This window comes from Aedes albopictus, chromosome 2 (genome assembly GCF_035046485.1).
Source record: "Aedes albopictus strain Foshan chromosome 2, AalbF5, whole genome shotgun sequence".
Lineage (NCBI taxonomy): Eukaryota > Metazoa > Arthropoda > Insecta > Diptera > Culicidae > Aedes > Aedes albopictus.
The window spans coordinates 216,870,970-216,886,095 of record NC_085137.1 but is presented as its reverse complement, the minus strand read 5'-3'; the positions used below and the strand labels follow the sequence as shown (position 1 = coordinate 216,886,095).

At 39.8% G+C, this 15,126-nt stretch overlaps 1 protein-coding gene across 5 annotated transcripts in view; it reads right to left on the bottom strand.

Annotated features, from left to right (window-relative positions):
* Window positions 1-15,126, bottom strand: part of LOC109420001 (frizzled-4) — a 158,644-nt gene that overhangs the window by 44,974 nt on the left and 98,544 nt on the right. For all 5 annotated transcript variants that reach the window (XM_062851130.1, XM_029855295.2, XM_062851131.1 and 2 more), the window contains one exon: window positions 9,346-9,539. In XM_062851130.1, coding sequence (XP_062707114.1) covers window positions 9,346-9,539 — 194 coding nt within the window. The remainder of the gene's footprint in view (window positions 1-9,345; window positions 9,540-15,126) is intronic.

Here is a 15,126-nt window from a genome sequence, read left to right as displayed (position 1 = left end):
TCAAACCGATTCCTGCTGGAGTCCTAGAAGAAACTCCTTGCTGGATCCTGAACGAATCCCTCTCTCTCTCTCTCTCTTCTTGGCGTAACGTCCTCATTGGGACAAAGCCTGCTTCTCAGCTTAGTGTTCTATGAGCACTTCCACAGTTATTAACTGAGAGCTTCCTCTGCCAATGACCATTTTGCATGCGTATATCGTGTGGCAGGCACGAAGATACTCTATGCCCAAGGAAGTCAAGGAACTTTCCTTTACGAAAAGATCCTGGACCGACCGGGAATCGAACCCGTCACCCTCAGCATGGTCATGCTGAATACCCGTTCGTTTACCGCCTCGGCTATATGGGACGAATCCCTAAAGAATACAAATAAATGTTGGGACCAACTCCTTGACGAATCCCAAAATGAACTCCTGATGAAATCCCAGAAAAACTTTTTTTGCAATCTAAGGAAGAACTTTTGGGGAACCCCAGAAGGAGCTCCAGCAGGAGTCTCAAATGAAACCTATGTAGGAATTAAAGTTGTTACTTTGGATGAAACCAATAATGAATTCCTTAACCCTTCAGGATGCGCGCCGTTGTAAAAAGTACAACACAACCTAAAAACCTCGCTCGTTGTGTACAGCGCAAGCACGGTGCAGTTTTAGGTTCCAACAGGCGCGCGTCCTGAAAGGTTAAGGAATACCAATTTCTGATGGAATTCACGAAGGAATCTCCATAGACACTCCAGATGTTTTTTTAATGGACATATGGTTCAATCCTAGAAGGAACTTTTGAAGAAATCTTCTAAATGTCTTATTGAATTGGATTTTTAAATTTAGAAAAATTCAATTATTTTATATTTTTATACGAAAGAGCACCTTTTTCTAAGCCTCTATGATTTTTTTCAGATTTTTAGAACTTTGTTTTGATACCTAAAATCAATTTCAAAAAGATTTATTCAAATCACATTTTGACAGCTGGGCAACTGCTTGACAGCTCCGCCCAGTACAAAATCCGACGAGGGGTGATTCGACAAATCGCTCCCATACAAATTTCAAATTGATTTTTAAATAGGTTCCCGAGCTCCAACATTCATGAAAATTTGGATTTCGGCTCAGTTTGGCGTACAGATTCAGAATATGGAATTATCTCAACATCGCTTAAAAAGCCAATTCCATAAGATTGCCTTGCAGAATCGAACGATATTACCTAGAGAAATCCCAGAAACAGTTCTTCGAAGAAGTTTCCGAAGAAAGCCCTCGAATAATTCTCCAAATATGTCTTGTAGAATCTCTCGTTGGAACACCTGGATAAATTAACGATGAAATGTCCACATGAATTTCAGTAGAAATTCCTGGACAATAGGCTGCGGCTTATTTTTCAAAAGTTGTTGAAACCTGGAATTCGTAAGCTCTTTTGGATTCAAATGGCACAAAAAGTAAAACATCTGATTTTAAGCCAAAAATATTGCGATTTAGAGGTCGCGCAATCGCTTCAAAGTTGAATTTTCGAGCAATAAAAAGGTGTTTTCACTTCAAGTGCCATAACTTTCTCAATTTTCAACCGATTTTCAATCTTTTTTTTATGAATTTCTCACAAATTAAATTTCAAATAAACTCGTAGAATATGAATGAGTGTAATCAGTTTTGTACCTTTTAATTCCGCCCTATGTTGCTTATCCTTTGACAGATACGCGTATTTCGACTACCACTTGTAATCTTCCTCAGTGTCAGTTATCCAGTGGATAACTGACACTGAGGAAGATTACAAGTGGTAGTCGAAATACGCGTATCTGTCAAAGGATAAGCAACATAGGGCGGAATTAAAAGGTACAAAACTGATTACACTCATTCATAGAGGGTATTCTGCTTAGAGGGTTCGAAAAGTCGGTACAAGATCGTAGAATATCATTTTTTTTCAAAGTCACGCAAAATATAAGTTTTTGAAGATTTAATTCATTTTTTTCTTCTATTAAAAAAAAATAACTTTTGAGTCCTATAACTTTTTAACCGTTTGACCAATTTTAATTTTTTTAGCTTGCTTTTGTAGATATTTTTGTTGCCCAAAAATGCTGTGAATAAACTGTACCTTAAAAAAACGTCCCAAAATAGGTGAATACCAAAAACCGTTCAACAACACGTATTTTATTGGAAAAATCAGAATTTTGGCAAAATTTTAATAGTTTTCATGCTTAGTATCGAGCTCAAAGCGAAAAATTTATTCTCAATAATCATATGGAAGCCTTAAACTTCAGTTTTTAGAGTGTTCTGAATCAAAAAATATTTTCATGTTCGAAATGCGAGGAAAAAAAATTTTAAAAAAAATCCTCCAATGTGTTCCATATCCTTAAATATGATGCTAAGTATCTGGTTTGGAGTAAAAAATTGCAAATAATCGTCGAAAACTCCAATTTTGCATGAAAAAATCAAGTTTTAAGGCATGTTTTGGCAGTTTTGGGTGAAAAGTATCATAAAAATGACTACTTTGATGAAAAGTTTGTTTAGGACAAAGATAGGCAACAAAAATATCTACAAAAGCAAGCTAAAAAAATTAATATTAGTCAAACGGTTAAAAAGTTATAGGACTCTAAGGTTAAAAATTTCTGTAAAGAGAAAAAAAAATGAATTAAATCTTCAAAAACTCATATTTTGCGTGGCTTTGGAAAAAATGAAGTTCTACGAGTTTATTCAAAATTTAATTTGTGAGAAATTCATAAAAAAAGATTGAAAACTGAGAAAGTTATGGCACTTGAAGTGAAACATCTTTTTATTACTCGAAAACTCAACTTTGAAGCGATCCCGCGACCTCTAAATCTCAATATTACTCAGAAGTTTTTCTTTTTGAGTCATTTGAATCCAGAAGAGCATACGAATTCCAGCTTTCAACAACTTTTGAAAAATAAGCCGCAGCCTACTGGCCAAGTTCTCCAAAGAATTTATTGACAATTTCCTCTAGAAACCCAGGAGAAATTTATAAAAGAACACTACAGAAATTTTCGATTTTATCTTTAGAGGAATTCCCAAAGAAATTCCTGGATAAATTCCGTGAAGAAGAATCTGCCATGGTTAAGGTTTCGATCTACTTTTATAAAACTTTCTTTCGCCTTTTCTAGTATACGAACTATTGTTTTTTTAACATGCGTCATGCTAGTCGAGGATTAAAGTTAGATATCGAACTTTAGCGATAGAAAACCCTCTAGGCTGTAACCGTGACATCTACTGCTAAATTTAGCTGTACATAACATGGAGCAAAATTAATCACAGCATGATGGCGTCGCGTAAAAAAAGAGATTTGTCTTCATTTTATAGGCTTTTAACCAAATGATCGGGTCATCCAAGAAACTAGACAGATAATTGGAGGGTCTAAATGATTTTCGGTAGGCGGCCATCGTCCAGTGCATTAAAAAGTCAGTTAATGTCAATAGTGAGAGGTGCAGGAGGTCAACAGCACTTGGAAAACCTTATAGGTCATATCTGACCCTTGAACCTCCCTCAATAGGACCTTTTCCCGAACAGCCTTCCGACTGGTATGTCACAGAACCGTCAGTTCACGCTACGAAAAGTGTTCCGTAAAGTGCCTAAATCTAATCGTTAAAGACCGCCATCGCTCCTCTGCGATTTTAGGCCTTAAGGAGGATGACTCTCGGATGTAGTCTCTACACGGGAATAAAATCCAGTACGCGAAACTGGCAAAATGAGTCATTGATTCGTAAAAAAAATGTTATTTTTAATTTGATGGAAATACAGTGGATCCACCGTTTACACAGTCATGGATCACTTTGTGGTATTTTTGACCTTCAAAATTCAATTAAAAATAAAAGAAAACAAAAACTACGACTTTGAAAGCAGAGTTGGATATGTTTTGATTCAAACTTTACCGGGTCATTTGAAGTATAATGGCAAGTCATTTTCACGCAAAAAAAGGAATATTTCATTGTTTGCCGAAAACCCTATTATGGATCAGCTCCACAGAGTCCAACATATTATTGATCAATTTTTGCCATATTATGGATCAGTGTGTCATTACTCAAAATTCCAACTCTAATATTAAATTTGCGTTTGTAAGACTAAACTACGCAGTGTATTGATTATTTTACTGATGGAGTACCCGATTTTACAACAGGAATAAAGAGAAACAATAAAAAGTCCCGAATCCATATACTTCGCAAGAGGTGCGCCACTAGGGTTCAGTCATACTCTCCATTTTAAGTGTTATTATTACAATTCTGTGTTTTAAGACACCTGCTTTTTAAGGTTGCGTATTATCTAATGATACTTTTGATACTTTTAGATGAGAATATTGTAACAAGAGCGTTGAGTGCAGCAAAAATCTATACTTGTTTAAAGTGATCCATAATACCGTCAAACTATCAGTTTCTGATTCGCATTATGGATCACTGTTGAAAGTCACATTATTTTAGTATTTAAATCCCATGATGAATCAAAGCTTCGCTTAATAGATACATACATATCTTATCCAAGGTTTACGAGCGATTTTTATATCAAAATTGATGGACTTCGACACTTTTAGAACTTCCCACCGCAGGAGTAGCTTCTTAAGGAAATCGGCTATTTACTGGTAGATGTGAGAAAACAACACTATCGTTGTATTGAAATATATTTGTTTTTCAGATTGAACACCTGTGAATCACTATTTATTTCAGAAAACAAATAGGATCATGCTACAAAAATGAATTTCTTGTTGAAATACATGTTTTGAGCAAGATATTCGTCTTTAAACATCAAAGTGATCCGTAACTGTGTGTGATCCATAACTGTGTAAGAACGGTACATCATGAAAGAGGTCATATCATGACATATTTTGTCGTGAAGCACCCTAAGCGTTACGTTTTTGACAGTTGCTTAGGGAAAAATGGCAAACAAGATCATGACGTCATGAAGCATTCACGCTGAAACTATTAACTCATTTATGATTCATATTTTGCTGGTAAAAAATTGCGATCTGCGTCATGAAATCCTGAAGCATGTAAGGTACACCGGGGAAAGTTGAAACACAAAATTTTGAGTTATAGATTTCAATACAATTTGGAAATTTATCCAAATCGTAAAAATCGGTAAAAGATTGTTTGAGTAAAAAACTATGTGATATGACATACAATTTATTTATCATTATTTCATTACATTACGTTAATCCGCTGTTTCATTTTGCCCCACCCGTTTCAACTTGCTCCGGTGTACCTTACGTTAGAATCGTGAACCTAATTCAAGAAAAAATAGTCATGATTCATGATTCTAGTGTGTGAAATTTATGATTCATATTTAACTGACGCGCCGATCCTAAAGAAGCTGGTCCAGGTCCAGAAGATGAACCCGATCTTGATTGCGTCGTATCCGACTACTACTACGGGTTTCCTCTCCGGCTATATTAAAGCTAAGTATCATACTCCTATAATAGTCACAGTCACTCATCTTGCTGCTCATATTCACTCATCTTGTCGACAACGCTTTGAATCTGAGCTGCCCGGGTGTTCCGATTCTTCAGCACGTCAGCCCGTTACCGTTAAACGACACAGAGTTTAAACTGTGCCCTTCGACACATGTACTTTCCGGCTAGGTTCACAAAAACCTGACCTGACTGTATGTGATAATTGGCGGGGCATCATGTTACTGTGTATCGTTCTCATAGTCATTTGCAAAGTGATTCTTAACTGAATACAGGAGAAGATTGACCCAACTCTCCGACGGCAGGAAGCAGGATTCCGTGCCGAACGATCTGGTGTGAACCATACTGTCACGCTCCGTATCATCCTGGAGCAATCAATGAATTCCAAGAGTCTCTCAATCTGGTGTTCATTCATTACAAAAAAGCTTTCGACCGCCTCAATCACGAAAACATGTGGGAAGCCCTCAGGCGTAAAGGTGTCCCTAAGAAAATCATCGGCCTCATTGAAGCACAGTACAGGGATCCGATCCCATCTGGGTCGTTGCTGGAGTGACGTTGCTCTCCTAACTCAACGGCGATCTGATATGCAGAGCAAGCTCGATGATCTATCCAATCGCTCCTCGGCGGCAGGTCTTACCATTAACGTCAACAAGACCAAATCGTTTGATGTAAACACGGTCAACCCTTCCAGCTTCACGGTAGCTGGGCAAGCAGTGGAAATGTTGAAGGCTTTCTATATCTTGTAAGCACTTCTAAAATTAAGAAGATAGCCTTTTTTTTTAATTTATCGCTTTAAACTCAAAAAGTATGAAAATAAACAACAAAATGAATGACAGGCTTGCATTGCGCAACGTTTAACGGTGTAAAAATTGTTATGTTCCATGATTTTATGACTCGGTGTCATGTTTACAGTAATCAAAGTCTTGATTTCATGACTCGGCTTAATATGATCTTGACTTAATGTCATGTCTAAGCGTCGTAATATTATATTTCTGAAAACGAGAATAGGTTATCGTAATCATGACTTCTGGTAAAGGTTATAACTATACATGATAATCATCATTTAGGTCATGATATCATGATTTGTAGTCGGTTTGTGGAGATGGTTCCGAACTACCGGCACTTCCTTTATACTGGCCACCCAGGATGGGAACACTCACTTGCAAAAAGTTACACTCACTTGCTATTTTATCAGCTTGTTTATCAGAGCATGCTATCAAGAAACGATGTATGGTATAAAACGATGCTTCTGAGCTGAGAAAATAGCAAGTGAGTGTTCCCATCCCTGCTGGCCGCCTTCTGTCGAACCAAGAAAGGAATTTATCCAGCTTCATCAACGGCTGGTCCTCAGTTTTCACATGTTTTCACTTCTTCAACATACGGCTAGTCATCCAGAAATGATCTGAACACAAAGTTCAAGAGCATTACTAGTTCATCGGCTTCATAATTCGAATGCACATTATCCTTGGAAATCGAGCCAATTATGGGCTCCAGAAGAATCTGTGATCAAAAAATTGGGTATATTGAAAGAATACCGCATAACCACTGTTGAAGCGCGGGGAGTGATTCAATCACGACACTAATTCTTTGTAGCAGATATAAAACCGTTGTTTGGTTGATCAGCTCAAACTGAAATCAAGTTTATTTATCATTAATTATTTCTCCTAAACTAATATAAATTCACTTACAAATCTTAGTGTTTCTATTCTGGTAGGTTTCAAACCATTTACAAACTACTTCGATCTTCTCCGCCAAACTACTTCGTAACAATGCACTGTTGTGCCTATTGAGCTATTATTTGCGCTAAGTTATTGATAGGGTTGCCAGCCCAACTTGGCGCGCCAACAACCACCATAACCGCAAGTTTGGTGTTCGCCGAAAATCCGGTTTGCATACTGATGACCAATTCTATTAAAAAAACACAACTGGGTTTTTCAATTTTTATTTTCTTTTATTTTTCACAAAAGAGCACCTGTTTTCTGAGCCACTATGATTTTTTTCAAATTTTAAGAACTTTATGTTTATACCTAAAATCTATTTCAAAGAGTTTTTTGAAATCACTTTTTGACAGCTGAGCAACTGCTTGACAGCTTCGCCCAGTACAAAATCCGACGAGAGGTGATCCAACAAATCGCTCTCATACAAACTTCAAATTGATTTTTAAATAGGTTCCCGGGCACCAAAAAATCATGAAAATGTGGATTTTGGCTAAGTTTGGCGTGCAGATTCAGAATATAAAATAATCTCAACATCGTTTAAGAAGCTAATATCCAACATTAAGGAGAAACTTCAGAGAATACAAACATGGCTGCCACAATGGCCGACTTGGTCCCCTGCTCACGTTTTCAAGAGCACCAATCTTGGAAATTCGCAAACAAATGCTCTCGATTTGTAAAAGCTGCCTCTTTTTGCAAGTGGGCAAAGCTAGGAAAAACAAGTGCGGCTTGGCTCGATGCTTTGTTCGTCAGATTTGTGCCTCTAAAGTTTGCATGAAAAATTGCATTGGGATTTCTTGATGTTTCACCTTAAGTCAGTGTGGAAAAAATCTTGAATTTCAACAAAATTTCACTAGGGGTACTCACCAAACAGATTAAATTGCTGCGTAAGCCATGATTTTCTGCTTATTTGAAATGTTTCATGATTTGCGAATGAAATAATCAAAGATTGCCTTGGTGATCGCGACGTTTAATCAGTTTAATCAGTTTACGCTGTTTAGTGAATTCCTCTACTGTAGTATACTGTAACTCAGCTTGGTATGAGGATTACTCCTGGGAACCTCGAGGATTTGTGATTAAGAATCCCGAGGATTAATACAGTTGTTTTTAGAAACAGCTGAATTTTTAACCCTGATGATTTGGAATGGAGTACTGTAATGAAAAATAATTTTAGTGATTCAATACAAAAATTTTTTTTCGTCCATACAAAATGGTCATTGGCCGAACCCCCCCCCCCCCCTTCCAATAACCACGTGGTTTATGGACAGCCCCTAAGTGGTGATAACTCAACTCTAACACTGCTCTAGTGAGTGAGCAGAGTGCAGAGAGGGAGTTGATAACCTCTGATTTAAACATATCCACGGTGCTCTCCACTGCCACCCGTTTAAGAGCCGACTAAATAGTTTCTTATTTGGTGGATCAACCTACCGAACCGAACCGACCGGACCTGGATCGGCGCGGCGGTGGAAGACGACACTAAAAAAGACATACTCGTATATTTTAAAGTTTAACCGGTCGTCGGTCGGTCGGCTGCGCTTGTTGGCACAGGCTTAGATGGACTCGGAGGGATGAACGCGCAGCGGCAGAAGAAAGTCCGGTGCAGTTCAATTGAAGCAAACGCTCATGGAAATTTAATGAGGTGCCGCCTGGTTTGTTTCGGTTTACCGGTGGTGCACCCAAACCGACCTGGACTGGCAAGGAATTATCGCGCATTTGACATGCTAGGTGCACTCTCTTTCGGGAGATAATTGTACGTGTTTGTTTCGATGTTTGTTTGGAGAATGATAAAACTTGCCTAATCGGGGGGGCCATGTTATGCGTTAAAAGTAGAATAAATAACTCGCAGCGGTACCCCTGTGTTGAAAGTAGGAGAAAGATCGTGTATCGTTTTTTTTCTTAATCTGTTTTGAATACTTATAGAACACATGATTTTACAAAAAAGGGTTCTGATTGGATTATTTGAATGTTTTATTATCTCAATATAATGTATCAGTGAAGTTTCAACATTTAGATTTTTTTTAAATTTCTTTCTATTTGTGAATTTTAACCTGAGCTAATTCTTCACACGTTCAATATTTAGAGCAGTTATAGCTTTTTTGCTAGTCACGCCTTATATACGGATCGACCTGACGATACGACAACAACGATCGACAGTCTCGTTCGCATACTTCCTTGCAAACGATGCTAATTACAAATATGACATGAATATTCTAACTGTATTCTGAATGTAGAATATTTCAAGAAACTTACCGAAAAGTTCATCCGCATCGACCAGTCGTACCACCAGCACAATCACAGTTTGCAGTGCCGGAAGTCCCCAGGCGGCCAGCTGGAACAACGTATTGTACGACGATTCGGACTTTTCGGCATGCGGATCGCCGCTCAGATCGTTGTTCAGCAACCGGCGAACCGATTTGCTCCACCGAAGGCACAGAATCGCCCACCTGGAAAAATAAAGTACAAGAAAATAATTAGTTTATACTGTAATCTTGCATTTACACGCCAAAAGTAGTGTAGCTGATTAGATAAAAGAACCGATGGCGCGCGGCGGAATCTTTTTCCATAAATCAGCAACGCAATGCCGCCAATGCCGGCCGGCCGGAGCGCCAAGCGGAACGGCGTAAACATACACTACACTCTTAATTAGGTTAGCCAGATAATCCGACTGTGCGGTGTGTCTAAAAGAGGGAATTATGCGGTGCTTAAGCAAGTACCACCGTGTCAGCAGCGTCAGCCTAACCGACAACCAGGTAGAATTAATGAACCGAATGTTTAAAATATTTACGTCTCACTTGCAATTCCTGCTCCGACGGTTTTCCGTGTTCCAATCTTTAATACCACCCAATTAATTCCATCCATCAACAAGGTACGGTTCGGCCATTAATTTAGGGAAATACATCACCATGGCATGCAGCAGCGCAACGTAACCAACCGCGCACAGCCCCACGAAGGAGGATCTAATTTATTGGTTAATCTATTGGTCGTTTTCATTCTCAGCTCATTTCCGTCTTGTTAAATTGGAAGCAGCAGATGAAAAAAAAAACACTTCGGAGGAAAAGAAGTTATGCTACTGACGTTAAGCACTAATCTGCGCCTTAGCATGCCCTCCAGGGAGAGTGTAAGATTAACCGACCGAAGAGCCGCGCCGATGGGTTCTCTCTTCGAACTCCTCGCTGCGGCCACCACCAAGTGGGTGCAATAAATCGTCGGACGATAAAATTAATTTTCACTGCAGTCGCAATAGCACCATCAGAAGAGGTAACAGCACACTGCCGAATAGGGTGTAAATCAGGATTTGACCTGAATCATCTGGAACTCCAGTAAGAGTGCAGTAACGGTGGACCAGGAACTTCCAATTACCAGAAAGCTTTAAAGTTGGTGCATTCAGCTAAGTTCTTAACATGCATTTGAGAGTGAAACGCCATTGTCACATGGCGTGAATATTCCAAGATACATTATTCTTCAGCAACTTCAAACCAATCGCCTTTACTAATACATATATACTTACCTCTGTCTCTACTCGAAACCATGTACTTCGATCTGGTCGTTTTTTGCTTTCTGATGTCGCAGTTGATGACAGAGCCCTTTTCTGTAAAGACCAATAATGCCATGCCAGTCCGTCTGATCCCGGCCAGGCGACCCCGAAATCTGGGAAGAGTGGACCTGGAAAGGCCAATCCGTCCCGGGTTGAAGAAAGTGGTTAAGGCTATGGATAGCCAATCCGGAGAGGGCGGGTTCGATTCCCTATCCAGTCGGGGAAATTTTCTCGACTCCCTGGGCATAGTGTATCATTGTCCTTGCCTGTACAAATTCAGACAAAGGCAAAGAAAACCCTTCAGTCAATAACTGTGGAATTGTTCAAAGAACACTAAGTTCCAAGCTCCAGTAAGAACGTAGATCCATAAAGAAGAAGAAGACACTCTGCGACAATCCGATGCTGGTCGTCAGTGACTCTGACAGCGTTTTGTTTGCAATTACAAATCCGAGCCCGCTCGTCCAGAAAATTCAAGTAGCTTTGGAGAATACATCTTCCAGAACTACATTCATGTGAGTCCCCGGTCACTGCTGCAACCTCGGCAACGAGCGAGCTGACACACTCGCTGGCATTGGCCGTAACAGCCCGGAACTAACAAGAAAGGTTCCTCGCGATGACCTTAAGTCTTGACTTAACCTTCCTAATGCATCACGTTGGGAACAGCTCGCTGACGTAGTGCACGGTTTGGGTAAAAAATGGCTTTAATGCACAAGGAGGGTTAAGGAGCAACTGTTGACTGCCTGGTCTGGAGCATGGTACCGAAAAAGAGAGCTGTTCCTCTGAAAAATCAAAAACCCCACGATCACCTGGTAAGATCAACCTTCTCGCCGAGAACAGGTTGTCCTCTCGCGTACGAAGTCATTTACATACACGTTTATCACATGACATGGGTTGCCCAGGGAGCGGATTCCACTTTAAGTATGAAACATGCGGAACACAAAATACAGCCAAACACTTTCTCATCAGCTGTCCCACCCTGGAGCACTTAAGAACGACCCACGAGATTACCTTTATCGACAGCACCCTCCAAAATGATACGGTAAAAGAACGCCAGCTGATAAACTTCTAGAAATAGGTTAGTCTCCTTACGTTAATGGAACACCTGCAATTACACTGGACTTGTAAAAGAATTTGAAATGACCATATCGCCTATAACCACGACTTTTGCTATGACCTTGGACTCGATACGAAACTTGCATACTATGAAAGCCAAACAATCAACATCACACCGTAAGCTCTGTTAACCCTCCTAAGATGTTAGGTTTTTCGCACCACGTTGGCGTAGTGCACGTTCAGCATGCCTGTCTGGGTCGTACAAGCACCAATACATTGTAACAATTCCCACTCACCTACGTTTTCCTACTTCCCACTCTCCTACTTTACATACGCGGATGAACCAGCCTCGGGCTGAATTTCCCCATAATAAAAAGTCAATGAAAATAATAATAAGGATGTCACCTGAACACTAGTGCACAGGCAGAAGAAGAAAAAGAGGAATAGGAAAGAGGAAACGAGAAAAGAGGAAAGAGGTACGAAGCTAGGGCGACACCAACGTCATCAACACGGACGAGTCTAAATACTCAGAGGCCTTACAAACGATAAGGAGCTATGCCAAGCTCACAGATCTTGGAGACGTCGTACGCATGGCGAAATGATCCTGCTGCTCAAGCGAAACCAAACCCGTTCTGCTTACAGGGTTCCGCTTACAAGTGTCTGTCGGAAAGCGTCCTTGAAGAAGATGTTGAGGTAAGGAATCTCATCGCTGAAACGACTCTAAATATCAAAATCCTTTACGAGATCACGGATGCGGAAGAGCTCATCACGGCAATGCGGGAACAGGGCAGGCCGAGGTGCAGGATGCTACCGCAGCCATTCGGTTACGGAAAGGCCCGGCAGGGACCCCAAGCACATGCTACAAAGAAGTAACGACAGCGCAGGTTTTTGGTTGTACATGAGTCATTTTCAAATTATTCTACCTTTGAGTTAGAATTACATGAATGTAGCTCCTGGACAACCAAAAACCTGCGCTGTCGACACTCCTTGCTGACATGTGTGCTGCTTGGGACACATGTGACCTTTGATCAGTCACCTATTGTGGACGGTAACAAGGCCGTCAAGATAGAGAAGTTCAAGGTGGGCTGGTCGGTATGTCCACAAGGCATTCGTTGGTCACCGAAGATTTGCTTCAAATCGGGACACAAGTCGTGCGACTGTAAAGGTCCTGACAGGATCAAGCTGTGTAGGCGATGCCCGAATAAAAAATACAGTAGAAAAACCGAACGTTGTATTGTAACAGTACTATTTAAAACCATATTTTTACAATAGAAACCACTGTAAAAATAAAAATACAAAAACAATAAAATGTAATGTAGAACACCATACAGTAAATTGTAAATAAGATTTTTACAATATACTATACGGGTTGTTAAGTATCGTAACAATATATAAAAATATTTTTCTCCATATATATTTTTTTGCAAAACCATACATTATATTGTAAATGAATTGTTGTAAATACTGATACGTGGGTTTTAATAAACCGTACATTGTATGGTACACGTATGGTTTCAAACAACAAAATGTACCGTAAATATATTGTTTTTAATTGTAGTTTCACCACTGGTTATACATTTAATTAAATGGTTTTGGAATGGTTCTCTTTTGTTATGTTGTATTGGTTTACATTACATAAACCATGTAATGTTATATTATCTTGTCATTTTCCTCCTGTTAATGGCATCTTAGGCTTACTAGCATTATGAGAATGCGCTTTGGAAATTCTCCAGAGCGTTTTGGATAACCCTTCATATATTGGATCGCCCACGTCTAAGTCTGAGTCGAGGTCTGAGTACTCTCTGATTGCATTAACAGTTGAAGCTTAGGCTCCCATGCCCCACCAGCCAGATAACCGGGTTTCGCAAACTAAGCATTATTTGTGGCAACACTTTGAGCGGCATGATGGAACTATGCCGAGCGCGCTAAGCATTATTAGACCACTAATGTAGTTGCATGAAGTGGGTGACGAGGTACATAAGTATCATTACAGCGTGCATAACCGTTATTGCAATATTGAGGCTCCAGTTTGACTAAAGTTTGAAATACACGTATGTATTTAACAACTCATTAGAAAACTGTCAAGTTCGATTCAAGAATAAGTTAGGTTAAGAAGCGAACCCACAGACGAACCTATATTAGAATTTCTTTCAGTATTCAGTCCAGTCAATATGTAAAAGATGGCTCTACGTCAAAGATAAAGTTCGTCAATCGTATTCCTCTCATCGCACTCTACATACCTAGCCCGCCATATCTCTTGGATCTGCGATTCTTAGGACATCTGGTTTACTACTTATTTAAACATTTTATTAACTTTAAATTGATGTTTCAACTTATTCACTTTTTTCATTCCTTTCCTTTGCATCATAAAAGTCACAAAGATCAACAAAACAAAGCTCGGAAAAACTCTAAAACTGAATAAATAATTAAAAATGCACGGAAAAATAATGTTTCGGAAAAATGAATGGTTCAAATGTAAGAAAAACAGTATAATATAGTGTTACATAAAAATCGAATGTAAATGTATAGTAGCTACAATGTGCGAAGCTTTTAGTGAACCATTTCATTACAATATACATTATTGTAGCTGGTACACTGTATGGTGCAGGAATGGTTTTCACCAAACTCCCTATGGTTAGTTTTTATCCGGGTGTGGAGGTGAAAGCCATTAGGCGTAAGGTTGCACAAACCCTCCCAAGTGCCTGATTTATTGCGGGTAATTCGCGAGCAGCAAGCGCCCGACGCGATGGGAGGCTTATTGTACCCGACCTTCAAAAGAGCCACAACTGAGAAATCGCTGTTAACGCAGCTAAACCTGAACCCATGCCTGAAGAACCACTCTGACGCAGTTCAACAACAGCTGTATCTGGCAGGGACTGAGTGAGGGATAGGTATCAACTCTAAATTGGATTCACAGCGGCGATATGGACAACGCGCATGAGTTGGCGTCCAGTACTTACCAGGACTTCGTGGTGGCCAAAGTTAACAGGGGATTTTCATGCTTCAATGCCTGGGTCATGGAATAGGGAAATGGTTTGAAGAACCAAAGGGCGCCGACCCTTCAAAAGGCACTGAACGGCCATGCTGGATGTCGATGTGGCTCGATGTCGGCACTATAAGTATCTTCAACCGGACGAAGCGGAGTTGAACTTCGACGATACTTTTTGTAACCCTAGACTAACAATTAGTTCGATCTGGAGGGTAGATGATGTCTACACCCATAGTAACCACTTGACAGTTCGCTGCAGTATCGACTACAATGACATCACGAAGCGGGCGGACGAAGCGGCGACTAGGCCAAGGCCAAGCCCTCGTAGGTGGATGACATATTATACTTCAACGACGAGGTATTTAGGCAAAAACTTGAAAATATGTGAAAGTTAAAATGTCCGCATTGAAACTTAGACATTTTATTTCGTCTGAGAAGCCAAAAGATAAAAGTT